This window comes from Carlito syrichta, unplaced genomic scaffold (assembly GCF_000164805.1).
Source record: "Carlito syrichta isolate Samal-C Ts95f unplaced genomic scaffold, Tarsius_syrichta-2.0.1 Scaffold312386, whole genome shotgun sequence".
In the NCBI taxonomy this organism is placed as follows: domain Eukaryota; kingdom Metazoa; phylum Chordata; class Mammalia; order Primates; family Tarsiidae; genus Carlito; species Carlito syrichta.
In genome coordinates, this window is record NW_007256482.1 from 939,779 (window position 1) to 959,469 (window position 19,691).

The 19,691-nt window shown below is 42.2% G+C and overlaps 1 protein-coding gene across 1 annotated transcript in view; it reads left to right on the plus strand.

The window, feature by feature from the left end:
• The first annotated feature begins 274 nt into the window (after positions 1-274).
• The window catches only part of FBN1 (fibrillin 1), a 191,910-nt gene continuing 172,493 nt past the window's right edge, over positions 275-19,691 (plus strand). Inside the window, exons 1-2 of the mRNA XM_008069902.2 lie at positions 275-550; positions 1,178-1,524. Of these exons, the coding sequence (XP_008068093.1) occupies positions 1,361-1,524 (164 nt within the window). The 5' untranslated portion in view covers positions 275-550; positions 1,178-1,360. The remainder of the gene's footprint in view (positions 551-1,177; positions 1,525-19,691) is intronic.

Sequence of the window (19,691 nt, forward strand, 5' to 3'; positions counted from 1 at the left end):
CACAGCTTTCTGCGCCGGCCGGGCTTCCCCGATCACGGGAAAGGCTAATCTGCGGTCTAGACCTCCCCGCCACCGAGCGGGCTAAAACCGCTATTCCACCTCTTCCCATCTCTCTCCTCCCCACTCCGAGACGAAAAATCCCAGGCCGGGCAGGACCCGATCACCTCTGCCTCCTCCCACCGCGCTGATCCCGCGGGCGAGAGAGGCCCCCGCGCCGAGGCGGTGGCTGGCGAAGGGGAGTGGAAAGGGAAGATGGATGGGGCCGGGGGGTGGGGTGGTGATGAGGGGGACGGAGGGGGGGGTGTCATTTTCTTCTTCTTTCTTTTTTTCAAAAAGTATTTCTCTCGCGAGAAACCGCTGCGCGGACGATACTTGAAGAGGTGGGGAAAGGAGGGGGCCGCGGGAGCCGCGGCAGAGACTGTGGGTGCCACAGGCGGACAGGCGGCCACAGCTGGGACAGCTGCGGGCGGAGCGGAGCAGCGGCTGCAGCGGCCAGGACCGAGGAGCAGCCGCCGCCGCCTCCTGCGGGGTCGGAGCCGCCGCTTCTCCAGTGGGTGCAGCCGGGGTCCCGGCAGGGGTCGGGCGGCCAGCGGGGCTGGGGCTCCAGCCGCGGCGGCTTTTGCGTTTGCGCCGCGGGCAGCGACAGGGACGGGGTGAGGGGCTGTCCCGGAACGTCCACTGCTGGCGCTGGCCCTCCCCTGCCTGACAGCTTCCTGGCCCGGGGCTCCCGGTGCCCGGCTCCGCGTCAGATGTGCAGGGGGCGGTGGCAGCGCCCGGAGCCGGCGGGGACGGCGCGGCGGGCGTCCAGCCCCGGCGCTGGGCGGAGAGGACGGGCTGAGGACCCGGGGCGTTCGGAGCGCGCCTCGCGCGCAGTTCGTGCCACGGAAAAAGTAAAGCCAGCAAGCTCGTCCCGGGGCTGAGGAGCGCTCGGGACACGGGGACTCGGCGCTGCGCGCTTCGGCAGCGCGCGGGAGGCCGAGGGGTCGGCCGGAGCCGCTGCCGCCGGGGGCCTGCGCTCTTCCGCCAGCTGTGGACCAAACGGTCTGCACTTACCCAAATGAACTGCGCCACGCGCAGGCGGCGCGCGGGCTGGGCTCGGGAATGGGGACCGCGAGGCTTCAGCATCCCGATGCCCTGAATGTCTTCCCCGCCCCGGGGATCTGTCTCTGTGTTGCAGCTGGCAGGGGCCGCCTGAAGCGGGAGCAGCGCCTGGAGAAGGCGGGAGGAGCCCGGCCCGGGAGACGGGCGGCGGGAGAGCGGGACCCGGCCGCGCGGCGGTGCGCTTAAGGGCGCAGCGGCGGCCGCAGACCGAGCCCCGGGCGCGGCAGCAGGCGGCGGGAGCCGGCGGCGGCGCGGCATCATGCGGCGAGGGGCCCTGCTGGAGATCGCCCTGGGATTTACCGTGCTCTTAGCGTCCTACACGAGCCATGGGGCCGACGCCAATTTGGAGGCTGGGAACGTGAAGGAGACCAGAGCCAGCCGGGCCAAGAGAAGAGGCGGCGGAGGACACGACGCGCTTAAAGGGTAAAGGAACCGACCGGCTGCTCCAGCGTGGGTCTCCCCTACCCCCTTTCTCGAGTTTCAAGATCCAGAGCCACTGACAGGGTGATTCTCCAAGGAAATGGCTCTCTGGCAAGACGTCCTGGGGCGCCTCAGAGGTGCGAGGGTTGCGCAGCCCTCGCCGCGTGCGAGGCTAAACCACCTTGCTCCTACTGCTAAGGATTTCTGCCCCAGAGGACAGGGCGTGATTAGAAGGAATCTTGTTGGGATGGATTTTGGGAGGCGAGGAAGGTTCCTTGAGAAAGAAAGGGAGGCGTTGGGACTGGGAGAAGAGAAGCAGCCCGTTCCTTTCCTTGTATACCAATTCTGCTGGAGTCTAGGGGAACGTGCTTTCCTTGTGGGCGTCTTTGTAGATGCTCCATTTGAGAGGAAGGGATTCCGTCAGAGAAGACACGCAGTTAGGAGTTGGCTCTCCTGTCAATAATGCTTATTAAAATCAGGGAATGAGTTCTTCAGGCAGTGCTGCCTTTCAGATGTCTACACTGGAAGCCGAGAGGGGCGAATGTTTCGGAGAACTAGTTTTTGGGTCGTGCGACTGCGGTGCTGTGGCCGGCCTTGCGCGGGGGTTTTTAGCCGGTGGTGCGGGTGGTGTGTACCTGCGATTGACGGTTTCACCGGCGTCCCATGCCGCTGTTACAGACCAGGTTTCAGCAGGAAAGATGTCCATTGGGCAGGTTGACTAAGGGCTGTCAGTTCCCTGAATTGAAGAAGTGTGGCAATACTTTACCATTTTCCAGGTTGAAAGAGAGATGGTTTAATTGCAAGCCTCCATAGACACAGCAGGATAGACTATAAATGACCCCTTTTACCTCCTTGGAGAAGCCTGTTAAATAAGGCCAGACAGTAAATATACAGAAATTTCCTATTACATTCTTATAATTGTCACCGATGCTCTTTTCCTGAGTGGTTCTGTAGCTTGATCATATGGCTCTGGGTGAGCAAGTGGCGATGGCCTTTTGGTTATGCGGCTGAGCACTTCACTGATCCTTGTCTGCTATGGGCTGTTTTAGTTGTGTGTGTGTGGAGTGACATTTGTGTTTTTATGGCCCAGGTATGGGAAGAAAAAATGTAGTAAATGGAACAGACCAGTTTTTGAGCCCTAGTCTGGACTAGGAACAAAATGATTGTCAGAGTCAAGCACTTAATCTATGGTGAAATGTGTGTGATTTTATTCTGACCCCAGAAAATATTTATGGTTAATTCAGTTGCATCTTGGCCTTTGTGGAAAACAAACCCAGGACAATACTGGAAAGGAAAGTTGCTTGTCACGGTAAACCTGATCCTGATAGGGCGGCACACCTCTCTTGCCCTGTGTGCAAGGCACATGGCTGGTTTAGTGAGTGGCCTAAAATTCTGAATTCTGTATGTTCCCAAAAGGGCCTGGTTTAGTCCAGCATTTTCCCATCTAAAATATATTCTTGCTGTACAGTGTTATCTTAATATCTATTCTGATAGCTTGTTCCCGTACAGAGAGAGAGGATGCGGGATTCAGTTCTGTGGGTGAAAGTCTGCAGGGAGACATTAGGCCTGGCCAGACATTTGTCTCATTTCCATGTGGTGTCACTAGCGAGTGTGCTTCCTTGGGAGGCACAGATCCAGTGTGAAAACAGAAATTAAGCTTTACTTTGCCACACTTTTACTCACATTGGTGCTTATATCTGTTGAGTTTTGCATTTTTTTCCTCTCTGTGCTTCTCACAATATTTTATCATTAACACAGACCTTATCCTATGGCAAACTATATAAAGCCTTCCTGAAAACATGGTATTAAGCCTAGACACAGTGGCTCATGCCTGTAATCTTAGCACTTTGGAAAGCTGAGGTAGGAGTATAGCTTGAGCCCAGGAGTTCGAGACCAGATAAGGGCAACATAGTGAGATCTCATCTTTACCAAAAAAAAAAAAAAAAATTAGCTGGGCATGGTGGTACCCACCTGTAGTCTCAGCCATTTGGGAGACTGAGGTAGAAGGATCGCCTGAGACCAGAAGGTCGATGCTACAGTAGCTGTGATCATGCCACTGCCTTCCAGCCTGAGAGACAGACTGAGACCCCTACTCAAAGAAAAGAAAGAAGATAGTAATAGAATAGTGAGTGTTTCTAATTCTCTCGTTATCTATAAGGTTTTATATATATCTAATATACTGTATGTACTATGTGGAGGGTGAAGATAATAATTTAAAAGGATATACAACTGAAAGTATCTCCCTCCTGCCTCTCAGAGACCATTTTCTTGTGTATTTAGGCATATGTATACATGTACAAATATGTAATATATGCACACATATAAAGATGTATGTGCATATGTCATGTTTAATATATGGATATACTGTACGTAATGTTCTGAACTTTGCTCACTTTTTATATGTCTTTGGTGCATCAATCTATTAACTCACATGGATAGACCTCATGTGTTTTCTTGTATAGAATCCCGTCATGTGGCTGGAACAGTTCCCTAATGATGGCTCTTTAGATTATATTAAGTCTTTTGCTGTTACCAGCTTTCTTCTACATACCTGTGTGTACATGCACAAGTTTATATGTGGTATAAATTAGTGAAAGTGGAATTGCCGGATCAAAGGCTTTCCTGTAGATTTTAAACAAACAACCAATTCTGATGGTAAGTTAGAATTAGCATTTAAAATTTATTCTCTCTGCCTATTGCCATTACAGTCTCCTATGAATAAGTCCTTTAACCATGCCCTGCTGTATAAATCATCAGGAAAAGCAGTTAGGTATTTCGTTTTTCCAGTTATTGCTTAAAATTTCTATTTTTGCTCATTAAAATATGACCAGCTTCAAAACTACCTTCTTTGACTACAGTGAAACCTGTTTACCATTTTGATGGAAATGCACAGTGTATGAAGTGAAAGTGATTTGTAACCCCTGAGTCTGCCTGATGCCCAGTTGGTGGCAGCAACTTTCAGCACCTCACTAATATTTCCTCTAGTTAAAAGGTGCTTTAAACTCATCAGTATCTGCCATACACTGGTCCAGTCTCCCCCACAGATACTGTCTTCTTATTTTTCTCTGATGTGGCAATTGACTGCAAAATCTGCCATGGTATTCTTCTTAAGATATATATTCCTTTCCTGTCAGCTCCCTTTCTTCACAGATTAGGAACCCACCTCATTTTCCCCTCACTTGCTGGGTAGTCTAGCTTGTCTTCCTCTCCTTCTATCCTGTTGCAGGTGTTTTTTTTTTTCCCCTTCCCCTGCCCACTGGGCAGCAAAAGTTGTTCCACAGTGGAAATTTAAGCATCCTCAAGTTTCTTCCCAGCTTTTGCTGTGTTTTCTTAGAGGAAATCGCCAATTTCTGTTTTTACAGGAAATCCTTTTTTAACGGAACAAGTGTGGTCCCCATTCACTCTGTAAAAATTGTATTTTTCTCTATTTTCAAATGAGAACTTTTCAAGATTCAAAATATTTTTAATAGCAAATGTATAGTAGCTTTCCTTTGCTTGGGCATTGCTTGACGTGTGAAATGACTTTATGAGAAATAATAAAATCCTAACTTTATTCATTTGAATTTCAGTTCACAAGAATTTTTCTCAGCTAAATTCTAAACTTCTGTGATTAGGCAAAAAGTGTGGGAGAGGGTCCAACATATTTTTTAACCCCCCCCAACAAACCCAACTCTACTTGAATAGCAGTAATTATGCAACATTTATTTATGATTGCTTTATTGCTTTAGTTCCCAAGTAAGGCAGTATTACTGTTTCCTGTCAAAGGGATAAATTCCTTACAGCAAGACCTCCTTTTCCTAAGTCTCTGATAAGATGGATTAAGTCTTCTGTCCTTGTTGCTTGGTTTATAGGTATATGAGACCAGTTGTATTATACACAATGTGTCCCCTTGTGCATGATTCCCTTTGGTCTTTGTTTATTTGTTTATTTTTTTCCCCAGAGGTCTTGTTGCCAGAAAAATACACATGGAACAGTTCGTACACAGGGTAGATTATGTGATGGCAAACTCCAAGGGATTAATTACGCAGAAGTCTGTTATTAAAATAAAGAAGTTTAACAGGGAACACAGAAAAAGTTCTGTAGGCTTTATAAAGTTCACTTTACTTTATAAAGAGGACTTTAAGACTTGATCTGAACTCAGATGGGCAAATAGCTAAATATGGGGAAAGACTCCTGCAGTGGTGTGGTTTACGTTTATTGAAAAGATTAAGCTAAAATATTGGGACACAATTTTTGAAAAAAGATACAGTATTCTTAAATAGAAGCTTTTAGCAATTCCACATTTTAAGCAAGAAAGTGGAGACAAAATACTTATTTATGTGACTAATTTTGTAACATTTAGGACATAGAGGTTGTTTATAAAAATTTATAAGTTGGTAATACAAATTAACTAAAACATACATCAGCCTACAATGAAATGAGGTGAGACCTGATGGAAACGGAAGTATAGACATCCCTTTAAGCTTATTTGGAATTTTAAGGAATATTGAAACATTCTTTTTTTTGTCTTGTGTAGCAGATACTTCAAAAAATATAGTATTATACTAATGACTCTAATCAAGCAGAATACTAAAAAATTATTAGAGTCTTCATGCACTAGTTTGTTGGCTTTTTCTTACAACAATTCAAACAATCAGCCTATCCAATTTGAGAATTTTAGCTTTAATTTTCAATGTGAAAATATATATATATATATATATTTTTGAGTTGGAGTCTCACTCTGTCGCCCAGACTGGAGTGCAGTGGCCGCTCCTGGCCACTGCAGCCTCGACCTGCTGGGCTCCGGCGATCCTTCCGCCTCAGCCTTCCAAGTAGCCGGAATTACAGGCACGCGCTTCCACGCTCGGCTAATTTTTTTATTTTATTGTAGAGATGAAGTCTCGCCTGCCCAGGCTGGTCTCGAACCCGCGGGCTCAGGCAATCCACTCACCTCAGCCTCCCAAAGTGCAGGATTACAGGCTGAGCCACCGAGCCCGGCTATTGTGAAAATATTTTTAAAATGTTTTCTGGAAAGAGAAATAAATTATTTTAACAATTTCTTTGTTTCTAAAGTAACTCAGCAAATGGGCCTACTTAAGTAACTTAGAATTTTTTTCCCATGAAATTTTCTGAGAAAACCAACTTGAGTAATATATCAGGCCCAGGTTATATAGCAGGCATATGAAAGTTTAGTGTTTCACAGTTGTTAAGCTTGAGTTTCCTATTAGATTGTTAAATCATCAAAGACAAGGCTATCATCAAGTGGGGTTTCAAATAATTCATTAATTTAGGAAGGCTTGATTGAATGTCAGCCTGAACTTAGCTCTGTGGAAGGCCAGAGACATACAGCCCACAGACTGCGGGAACTAGGAATCCACAGAGAGGTAGCAGAGGAGATGGAGTCTATTAAGTCAAAACAAAGACACAATAACAATTGTAATTGTGGTAGGTAACAGTTAGATGACATTTATGCTCTCAGTGTTTTACATGTGATAATTCATTCAATCCTCACAGCCCCTCTGTGTAGCGGATCCGATCATTTCACAGTTGTAAGAGCTGAGGTACACAGAGGTTAAGTTCTAAAGACAAAGTCTTACTATTAAATTTTCTTTCTCCATTAATTTTAGTTATGGTTTTGGTTTTTCATTCCATTGGACAAAAATGCAGGACTAAGACATTGGTAAAATTCCAGTTAAAATTCCTAATATACTTTCATGCTAGTTCACAAATCCTAAGTATGGTTAATCTCACATAGTGCTATTTAGTCAAATAAGAAACTTTCTGCAAAGACATAAAACACAGCAAGATTCATAGGATTTCAGAGCTGGTGGGACCTTGGTTGGCACATTTATCATATTTAATTTAACTAATTAATTTATTTTGAGAGAGAGCCTCCTTGCTCTGTTGCCCAGGCTGGAGTGCAGTGGTGTGATCGGGACTCACTGCAGCCTTGAACTCCTGGCCTCAAGCAGTCCTCCCACCTTGGCCTCCCAAAGAACTAGGATCACAGGTGTGAGCTGTTGTACCAACCTTGTCTTATATTTTAATATTATACCTTGAACTTGTATTGAGGGTGTTAGGTATCATCACAGGCATCCTCCCTGGCATTTGTCTGGGTTCTGACCTGGAATGGTTACTCATTATGTCATTCAGAATCTCTTGCTCTCATGTCCCTTGTGAGAAATTTCTCTCAGAGTAGAGATGCAAGAGGTGTTTCTCTTTCCAGGGGGAAACTGGTATGTGCCTTAAATCCTTGCCAGTAAGAGGAATTATTTAATTCCTTTTTTCTTTTCATTTTTTCCATTGGTTGCCTATAAGCGCAAAGCCATTTTTTTTTACATTAAATTACAGTGATAATGGTTAAAAAAAACAGCAAGCTCTGATGTATCACTTACAATTGAACTTTGCAAGTATTAATTCCATTAATAAGAACTCTTTTATGAGCAGATTAAGATTATTTGTTCATTTAACACACGAGGAAGCAGAGAGATGCAGAGTTTTAGTAATTGCTCCAGGGGTGTAATCTAGTAAGAGGTATAGAGTTGGGAAATGTGGCTTTATAGTTTGAGTTCTTAACATATTTGCCCTAACTGCTTTTCAATTATAATCAATCTCATAGCTGGAAAATTCCCTTCCTCCATACTCTTGATACTTTTATTTCCCAAGACTCTCCTCCCACCATTGCTATGGGGAAAGATTCAACATTTATCGGAGCAGATGCTGTGACAAGCCAAGAGAAGCTTCACTGTGGGAATGGGATTAATTAGAAAAGACTTCACTGTAAAAGTCTATCAAGGGTTGGCAAACTGTGGATTAAGCTGACGGGTTTTGAAAGTAGAGTTTTATGGAAACAAAGCCATGTCTGTCTATAGTTGCTTTCACACTATAGCTGCAGAGTGGAGTAGTAGACTGTGTGGCCCACAAAACTGAAATGTTTGCTTTTTGACCCTTTACAGAAAAAGTGTGCCAACCTCTGGCCTATGTGATAAACAGTGGTTGTCTACTAGCCTGAAAACTCCTTGACGCAGAGATCTTGTTTGTTTTATTATCTTTAGGGATACCTAGGAACTGAACACGTGGTAGGCGTTCAGTGGATAATTTTTGGTGGTCAAACTGACCTATTTTAATGGAATGACTGACTAGGTGTGGTGAATTGTGCAAACTATAGCTTGGAGGATTAGGAGAGAAATAAAGGGACAACTTTAGTAAAAAAAAAAAACCTAAAGTGAAAAGAATAGGAAGTATCTGGGGCCACAGGATGTTGAGTGCAGTTGGGCAGGGCTGGCACTGCATGGCTCCAAGCGGTTCTGTTCATAGCGTAGTCTATGAAATGAATGCCCCCTGGAGTTGTGTGCTTTGCAACCTTGAGCAATCTTGTGAGCCTATACATAGATAGTAATATTGTTAGGGACAGGAGAGGGACTAACAGAAACACATCGCTCACTGATTGTTGTAAAAGATTAGGATGAGGAACTAGTAAAGGATTCTAAGACAGGAACCTGATCAGATCTTTGCCTCTGTGGCAGATTTAGGGTAGGGGGACTAAAGACAGGGAGATGTGGATTTGGGGGACTAATATAAGAACTACAAAGCGAATGCATGATGGTCTGAGCAAGGCAGTAGAGAAGGTGAAGAAAGAAGAGGCTCAGTTGGTTCCAGAAGTAATGCAGGCAGTACTTGACCAGTTGGCTGTCACAAAGTGGAGGAGGAACCTAGACTGCTCCCAACTTATTCACAAAAACATTATAGCACCATTAATGAGAAACTAAATGAAAACGGGATCATTCCTGGGCACTCTACTACAATGAAGCAAGTTATTTCCATTTGTGAGTGTTTTGGTTATCTTATTGCTATGTAACAAATTACCCCAAGCTTAGTGGCTTAACACAACAATTTTATTATTTCTCATGACTCTGTGGGTCAGGAATTTAGACAGGACACAGTGGGGAATCTTGTCTCTGCTGCCCACAATGTCTGTTGGGCTGGAACAGGCAGTATGACTTCTTCACGTTTGCATCTGGTTCTGTGACCAGGCACTGGCGCCTGCAGTCCTGTTTACTTGGGTGTGGCTTATCTAAATGGAGGACTGAGGAGGGGAATAAAGAAAGCAAAGAGCCACTTGTCTGGCTCTGGTGGGGGCCTTTTATGTTTTAAAGTTCTCTCTTATGCAGTTTCCTGCCTGGGCCTGCCCTGGGGATAGAGCCATTGAGTGATTTTTCAAATGGGGAAACTGAGCCTCAGATGCAGCCATGGGTGAGTGTCTGTTGGGGCTGCATCTTGAACAACAGCTTCCTGATCCTGGGTTCATGCTTTAACCCCATAAGTTGACTGCAGGCTGACTTGAATGGCTGGGGCTGGCTGGCTGGGCTTGAATAGGCTCATATGTTCTCAGTTTTGGCTGGATTCCTTGATTCTTCATATAGTCTCAGATTGTTTCCTTCCACACATGGCTTTTCTATATGGACACTCCAGCAGTATAGCTAGACTTCTTCCATGGCAGCTCAGGGTCTTTCAAGAGCACAAAAGTAGAAGCTACCAGACTTTCTTCAGACTTAGCCTGGAATTGCATGAACTGGAATTCCATGCAAGTCCCAGGCCTTGCCCAGATTCAAGGGCATGGCCTAATAAGCCCAACTTTGGATGTGCTTGCAGGGAAGGCAAGACGTGTCAGGGCCATCTTTGGAGATCAGCTACCACAGTGAGGCAACTGATTTTTGAGAAGGCTAATCAGATATTTAGTGTTTTAATTTTAATTAGATTGAGTTTGATGGGCTTAGTTCTCCACTGAGAATGGGTCATTGTATTTTGCTGCTGTGATTTCAGAATGAAAAACCTCCAGAAATAATGTATCTGCATATTTTGTTAGATTAATGTTAAGGGCATTGTTCTTAGTTTATCCACAGTTCTCCATTTAAAGAACTCACAACTGTCAGGAGTAAGATTAAAGTTCCTAATAAACTAGTACATTTTGTTTTATTAAAATATAAGAATTACAAAACACCTAACCTTTCCCCTTTTTCACTCAGCTTTTAAAAAGATTAGCTTTGAAGATTGTGCATAGAATAAATTTAATGTACAATCACTCTATTCACTTAGATATTTGGTATGTTTTCTCTTCCTTCTATGTGGAATTTTATTTTCAGTTTCTGTTTATAATCTCAACTTTATGTGACTATTGGTGTAATCCACCTAAATTTTTTTTGTCAGTGCTTATAAACAAAAATAGACACACAAATTACTGATAGAATTGGTGTTCTAATGAGCTTAATTTTACTTTTTTTGTCATAAATGGAGTGACCACATTGTTAAGAAAATAAAATTGGATTGGAAATATAGTCAGGTTTGGATTATGGATGTCCTATGCTATATCAAATCCTAGTTTTAGGTTTCTTGTGATTACTACTTTCTCAACTTAAGTGACTTTTTTGGTTAAAGTTATCATTGAGTCTATTTACTCAGCCCCTTCAGAGCGAAAGAGAGAAGGGAAAATTCCCTATCTCCACCATTCCCAGCCGAAGATGTATTCCAGACAGCGAGCAGGCTTGGAGTGGGGGAACTGCTCTATTAAACAAGTGGTTTGAAGGGCTATGAATTCCTAGACCATCAGTCATACTTACATTCAAATATAAGTATCCAAACACATCTAATACCAAATATAGTACAACCATTTTATGATGTTGGTGTTGGGAGACAGAACTTGTGTCTGCCCTATGGACATATTGTCTGCTGTTAAGTCTCATGGTTTTGAACTGAAGTATGGTAATATCTTTATTAGTAAAGAGAACATACTCCAGAGGCAGGGTTTTATTTTGTGGGTTTCTTTCTTTCTTTCTTTCTTCTTTTGGTTTCTTCTTCTCCTTCCTGTTCTGTTTTTCTTCCTTCCTTTTCTTCATCATTATTGTCTCAACTTTTTCTTCTTTTTTTTTTTTGCCGTATGTTTTATTTTAAAAATGTGGGTATAAGTCAGGATTAGGTACATAAGTGGACTACGTGCAGGTGAAGTTTGGGCCTCCCACTGGTCCTCACTTCCCCTGGTTTAGAATCAGGTACCCTTAGCGATGTTATGTGCCATCCTTCACCCCTTTCCCCAGGCAGTGTCCCACTACTGCCAATTCGTCTTTCAGTATTGTGATAAATATTCAGGACCCACTCATGAGCGAGAACATATGGTACTCAGTTCTTTGTTTCTGTGATAGATCACTGAGTATGATAGACTAAATCCATTCAAGTGGCTGCAAAGTCCGTAATTTTGTCCTTTTTCTTTTCACGAGTAACTTCATAAGCTGTGTTCCAAATAAAATAGGAAGAATAGAAATATCAAATGAGAATTAAAACTTTAAGAAAGATAAATAAAGTCTAAGTAAAATGTAAGATTTTTACCTGGAACTTGGGGTGTTCATAAAGGGAAACAGGGGTAGGGTTTTTGTTAGGGGAGAAGGGAAGAAGACTAAGGGAGACAGGAAGAGGGAGTTGGGACAGATTTTTGAAGTGAAGAGTCCTGTGGAAGTAGGTTGGACAGAGCATATGCTGGGTTTTGACAGATGTTGATGATAACACTCTCACCAGGTGACCCGTGACCCTAACCAGCCTTTTGAGGGGACAGAGAACTTTTGGAGGAGAGTCAGGGCATAAAAGAAAGACAGACTTGGAAGCCAGGCTCGGTGGCTCAGCCTGTAATCCCATGCCTTGGGAGGCTGAGGTGAGTGGATTGCCTGAGCCCGTGGGTTTGAGACCCGCCTGGACAACTTGGCGAGACCTCATCTCTACAATAAATCAAAAATTAGCCGGGCGTGGTAGTGCGCGCCTGTAGTTCCAGCTACTTGGAAGGCTGAGGCGGAAGGATTGCCGTAGCCCAGCAGGTCGAGGCTCGGGAGCGGCCACTGCACTCCAGTCTGGGCCACAGAGTGAGACTCCAACTCAGAAAAAAAAAAAGAAAAAGAAAAAAAAAAAGAAAGACAGACTTGGATGCAAGAAAAGATTCCTGTAAAAATATTGAGAGGAATGCAGTGGAAAAGAAGTTTAATCCATAACTTATTATGTACCTCTGTATATGATACTATGTAAAGTTTGATGCATTCTCCTCACGGATAATGGTTTATTGTCCATCATTTCCTCTGTTCATTTAGTGCTAGTTTATAAGACTGTATAATCAGACCTTAATAGGTTTATGCCTTTGATGAGTAACTTTTAAAAGCTCTTCCTACTTTTAAGTGTTTTCCTTTGCAAATGGAATCATGACTCATATCTTCTTCCATAACCAAAGCATTCATCTTTACAAAAATTCATATTACGAATTAGAGTTACAGCAGGATAGATTTTAGAAATTTATAAATGCTGAAACTGAGGCCAAGAGAAAGTGTATTAAAAAGTGCTCAAGGTGCTTATTTTCCTCTCTACTTCATAGGCATGGAAGCTGAGTCACATGGTGGAGAGAGCTGATTTAAGTAGAAGTATATTGTTGAGTAGTAGATTGTTCCTCTTCTTTGTGTTCATACCCTTGAGAAGTTGACTGATATCTGCATTTCCTTCACTGTGCTTGAAATGCAGCGAAACTTCCTCGAAATGTAGGCATGGATTTTTTTTTTTCTCATTTAGTTGGCCTTAGGCAGTGTGATTAGTCCCTTAGTGGTCGCCCCTCTGTGAGAGACTCTGTGCCAGAGTCTTAGATCTCAATGCTATCCTGCTGTCAATTGGAGTCTCCTTCCTGAATGGGTAGAGTTGGGTGGGGTGAGGCTATTTGAGGGAGGTAGTTGGCAGTGAGCATAGCAGTGAGACAGTTTGAAAAAAAGAAGCAGGAGTCTTCTCTGGGAATCTGAAGGGTATCTCCTCCTCCCACCCCCACCACACACATACACTTCTGATTGGCAGTTAAAGAGTCAAATGTCCTGGGATTGGCTAAGGCAATTCTAGGTCTGTGATTACACTCTGTTTCTTATTTTATAATTTGCTGACTCAGTTATCCAAACTACTCATTTACACATTTAGATTTCATGTAATAAACATTACAATGAAGAAAAAATTTATTGAATTTTTATCTTTTCTTCCATATCATTTCTCTCAATAACTTGCAAAACATCTACCTAATCCAAGCAACTGTTTTTTGAGCATTGGCTGTGTTTGAATTGGACTGAATGTTTGCTTCTCATAATGAACACCCCTTCTCAGCCCTGTTGTTATTATTGCCTTCTTTCTCTCCCTTTACTCATGGGGTTAATATCTAATGGGATGTGGACAAGTGCTTTGCAATGAAGGACTTGATATGCAACCTTTAAGTCTACAAACAGTTTTTTAATCTTTCACGGACTGCTGCTGCTTCACACCCTGGAGTTGAGGCCACTGACCTCAAGTTTGTAAATTTTATATCCCATTACCACCCTGTGAGCTCTGTGTTCCCCAGGGTCACATAGTTGATGTTTTAGCTGGAATCTGAGAAAGTGTCTGAACATTTCCTGAAGAGTTGGCTAGGAGTGATTTGGCAGTTCAGTCATAAAAACCCAGAGCTAGTGGCTGGGATATATGTTATAATTACCTCACACTGTTTCCTATTTGAGCCTGGTTGTGGGTAGCAGGGTAGAGTGGTATTGCTTGTGGGACTATATTTTAAAAGACCAAGGAGTTATTTTCAATGATCTCTAATAACCATTGGCCATGTTTTCAGGGAGGCTTGAAAGTGTGGAGATAGACACGCCTGGGGTCAAATCCTGGCTCCACCACCTACTAGGAAGAAACCTCTGATAAGTGGCTTCACCTCTCTGAACCTCAGTGTCTTCACTTGTAAATGAGATTATAATACCTTTCTGTGTTGTCCTAAGATTTAATGAGATAGTACATTTCTAGCTCCTAGTACTGTACCTGACATGTTTAGCTATGATGAGAATAATTCTAATTCTGTTATAGCTAAGGAAAATCAGGAGGTAGAGTTATACAAAGAGGCCATATTTTTTAACAGCCAAAGCAGAAAGTTAGATAATCTTTGTATCTGGATACCATAGTCTCCACGTTCTCATCTTAGTACTGGTTATTTTCAGCAACATAGGAAGCAAACCTGAACTTCATCAAACATTTTAAAAATATAATTTGAATGGAAACTTACTGTATTTGTGGAGATCTGGTTAGACTTATTCAGGTTGTGGATAAGTTTTTATTATGAAGTTTCCCCTTCCCCAAATTGTGTTACCTTTTGGGGGGGGCAGAATAAACTTTAGTGTTATGCCTCATTAATATGTCCCCTTAATGCTTCCAAAGAAGTTTGCATTTTTTTAAATTGGCACATCTGTCAATCTGTCAAATAAACCTTGAACCTCATGAAAACTTTCTTTTTTTAAAAGAGCCTTTGTGAAAAGGAATTTAGATTTTAGGAAATGACAGGGCTGACCTGAAAACTATTCTCTTTGGCAGCAGTGCAAAGAGATACCTTATGAGTTAGGACTGTTTTAATTGCCTCTATTGGAGTAAGAATGTGGTTGTGATTGGGTAGACCAGATGACCACTGGCAATTTCAAGCCACATTGTCCTTTAATTCATGATCTCAGATGTAAAGAGATAAGCTCTCTTTCCCAGCTTCCACACATCAGATCTCATGGAGAACTCTGGCACTGTTCCGGTCACATGCCCATCACTGTGACCAAAGAAACAGGGCACTCAGGACTGAGCCATGTGTCATTCTTGCTTGAATTGTGGATTTGGGCTCCTCTTAGAAAAGAAGAGTTTGATTAGAAAAGAAGGGGAAAGGATGCTGGGTGGATAAACACAACACATCTGCACCCACAGTGAGGAAGCTCCCTTTTCCATAGACCCCCATATTCCCTCAACTCACTCTGTCATCACTGTTTTCCCTGGGTGCTTTGTGGGCAGGCCTTACTTGCTTGACAGGGGCCAGGCTGACTCAGATTGCCCCCCCTCCCCAGAAGAGCTGTGGCCTTTACTTTCTAATTGAGCTTTCCTTCCCCTCCTTTGGCTTCATGCCAGGCAGCAACGTAATGCTCATTTAGTACAAAGGGATTCTTATTTGTTGTTTTTCTTCTGTGCCCTATTTCTCTTGAGAAATTGAAAATCTTTTTATTTTTTAAATTTTATTTTAATGATACCCATTTTGATTTTAATGAGAGTTGGCTTTCAGAAAGATCTTCAACGATTGAACATCCAGGAAAGTGAAACAAAACATTATCTTAATTCAGGCATAGCTTTGGTAGAGTTCTGCACCCTACATGCCAACTCTGATTAACGGATTGACAATAAACCCTAAGAAGTTGTGATTGCTTCACACTCATTCACAGCCTATAAAAAATAAGAATGTTTTAAGAATGATTTAAACAGATAATAGCTATTTTTTATTTGCCATTTAAGTGTTCAAGCTACCTAATGTCTCTTGTTCCTTTGGGGTAAATCATACCACTGCTGATATAAAGTTTATAAAAAAGCACAAATATAAAATCAAATAAATACCAGGTGCTTTCTGTGCTCTCCCGACTTCCCAGGAAATAAATAAACCTCAAATAAAATACACTTTTTAAAAGTTTTTAAAGCCTTTCATGCATTTTACAAGAATATGCAAACCATTTTTTCCTTTTTTATCTTTTAAGCAATTCCAACTTAATTTAGACATCGTGGAACAAAGATGACAGGGTCCAATCTGACTTCTAACTCATCTGCTCATTAGCATTTGGGGCGTTCCTTGAAAGTTGATTGGTGTTTAACAGACATTCTCACACATAGAAAGGTCAGAAAACATGCCAAGATTCTTTGCTAAATGATTTCTTCCCTTCATTTTAAATTTTCCATGACTATAAGAATTCTATTTGCATACAGAAAACCCGAAATTCAACCTATTTAATGGTTGGAAGCTGACCTGATACAGATAAATCCCTTTTTTCTCAAATCATTTTTTGCTAACTGATGAGTTTATATCTGTCATAAAGAAAGAAAAAATGTCCTTATGAAAATGAATCATGTCAAAAAGTAGTTGTAATGCCCAAGGGACTCTATCCTATGGGCTGACAGGATTAATTATTTGCACAGATGTAGTTAAGTCATTCGTTCTTGGATTCCTCATCTAGTGGGCGTTAACTTTATTCAGTAGCTGGATACTTGAGATTCATAGAAACACTCTGGTTATTTCTTGCCACTTATTTAAGGTGGTACATATGTTGAGATTGGACTGTCATCTCTAAATTAAGGTTCCCATTCTTCTCAGGAATGTTGAGTGCATAACAGATAAAGGTGGTTCTTCAAGTGAATGAAAAAAGAAAGCAAATGTATGCTATGATGGTATATAGGAGACTGTGGCTACCAGGATGAACTAGGCCAGATGCTACTGCAAAGTTGTTGTTTTTCAACTTTTTAATACAGATATGGAAAATTTCAAATATATACAAAACCAGAGAGAATGATACAATCATGCTTCAGCTTCAGCATTGATCAATTAATGGTCAATCTTGTTTCATCTGTTTCTCCCTGCTTCTGCAGATTATTTTGAAGTATATCTCTGAAAAATCATTTTATTTGTAAACATTTCAATATATATCTCTGAAAGACAAGGACTCTTTAGAAACAAGCACAACATCATTATCACATTTAACAGTAACATTAATTATTTAGTATTATCAAATACTCAGTGAGTATATGTCTTCCTAATTAGGTTATACCTATTTAGGTTATTTTTTTTTTACAGTTTATTCAAGTCTGGATCCAAAAAGGTCCATATTTTGTCATTGATTGATATGTCTCTTAAATTTTTTTTTTTTTTTTTTTTTGAGTCAGAGTCTTACTCTTTCACTCAGACTGGAGTGCAGTGGCACGCTCATGGCCACTGCAGCCTTGACCTGCTGGGCTCAGGCGATCCTTCCGCCTCAGCCTTTCTAGTAGCTGGAACTACAGGTACACGCTATGATGCCTGGCTTATTTTTTGATTTATTATAGAGACGAGGTCTTCCCAAGTTTTCCAGTTTAGTTTCAAAATCCTGAGCTCAGGCAATCAATCCTCTCGCCTTAGCCTCCCAAAGTGCTGGGATTACAGACTTGCAGCACCACGCCTGGCCAAATATTTTTGAATATACAGATTATTCCTCTGTCATTTTTTTCATGTAACTTATTTATTGAATAAATTGGTTTATGCTCTGTAGAACTGTGACTCCGAAGATGCCAGTTTATTGTCTGGATGTGGTAGCTCACATCTGTGATTCCAGTACTTTGGAAGGCCAAGAGTTCAAGACCAGCCTGGGCAACATAGTAGGATTCTGTCTTTAACAACAACGACGACGACAACAACAACAAAAGTCAAAAAAATTAGCTCGGCATGGCAGCACATGCCTGTATTTCTATCTACTCAGGAGGCCGAGGAGGGAAGATTGCTTGAGCCTAGGAGTTTGAGGTTACATTAATCCATAATGTGGCCACTGCAGTCCAGCCTGGGCAACAGACAAGCTAGTGCCAGGATGTAAATCCAGTATGTCACTAAGCATACTATTTAGTTCAACTGATATTTTATTCCCAGAAAGACTTTCTTGATGAAGGAAGCAGTGAGAGTGAGATGATTTACATCCTAGCTTAAGCCCTTATCTCATTATAGATTGGTAATGTCTAGTTTTTAGTACATCATAGTATTGGCTAGTTCTTGAACCATACTTGGAGTCCATTGCCATTAGTTTTTTACAAACTAGTGGTGACCAACTGCATTCCTGTGGTGTGGTCTTATCATGTTCCTTGGTCTCATGCATTTGATGTGAGTTGCTAGTTAGAGATAGATGATCTAATTCAATCAACTTTTTTGTCAAGAAAACTTTATAAGTGCTATGTGTCCTTTAATAGGAGGCATATCACAACTGCTAGGCCCTGGTTTTGTGAAGCTAGTAGCCATTCATGATCATTATCTAGAGCTATTATTTTATTATGGTGGCAGAATAGGGATATTCCAATTCTGTTGTTTCCTATTTGTTAATGCTGTAAAGTTTTACTCCTAGTTTTGAACTTATGCTCAATGCTTCACAGCCAGTAATGTTTGCAATTCACCAGATCTGCTTTTTCTGACCCACTACTTTGAAGACTTTAGGAAAAGTCATATCTAATTGTAAGGATTGACAATTATGAGATATAAAATTGTGGAAAATTTACACAGTAGAAGGGGGAGATAGGGAAGAAAATAATTCTGCAAGTGTTCATTCATCCTATATCTTTGTGAGAGTCAAGATGGAAACACTCAATGTGTTATTTTATTTTATTTTTTTTTGAGTTGGAGTCTCACTCTGTCGCCCAGACTGGAGTGCAGTGGCCGCTCCCGGCCACCGCAGCCTCGCCTGCTGGGGTCCGGCGATCCTTCCGCCTCAGCCTTCCGAGTAGCGGAATTACAGGCATGCGCTACCACGCCTGGCTGATTTTTTTTTTTAATTTATTGTAGAGATGAGGTCTCGCTGCCCAGGCGGGTCTCGAACCCGCGGGCGCAGGCAATCCACTCACCTCAGCCTCCCAAAGGCGCGGGATTACAGGCTGAGCCACCGAGCCCGGCAATGTGTTATTTTTATTTTAAAGTAAGGAGTTTCAAGTAAGGACCTTATGAAAAGTTGGTAAGATTTTGGACTATGGGTGGAAAGAGGATATTTGCAGATATTTTAACATTCAGAAGTGAATTTTTGTACCCTCATTTCAGTATTGCTTTTTCAGGGATGCTCTTTTTATTCAAGAAATTGGAACAAGTATAACTTTAGTGATTCAGATGAAAGATTCTGAAAACTGCTCGTATTACCCAGCCTCCATTGGGAAAGGAATGTCAGGACAAAGGCTATATCGGGAGCTTCTTTCTCAGTGGTTGTGGGGGATGGTGTTTGTGTGTGTGCATGTGAGCAAGGTCACACATGTCAATGAAAGATGCAACGTTGTTCTCTAGGGCCTCGGGTATTCCTACTACCTGGTATATAAAATTTCCAGGTAAACTGACAGGTTTTTGACTTGGTGCTTAAGTGCTGCTCACCTAAGGTATGTGAGGTGGTAGAGTAGGTGAATGTATTTTGGTGTTTTGACATCATCACCACTTCAGAAGTTGTCATTATGTTGAAGCTTTGTGCTGGCATTTGGCTCCCATTCTGCTTAATTATAGCTTGAGACATGAATACTGTCACATCTTCCCCAGTGCTGGAAAAGTGCCGAGAGGACAGTGTTCACATCACTCAGGTTGGGAGGGAAACTTTTCAGACTGGGTT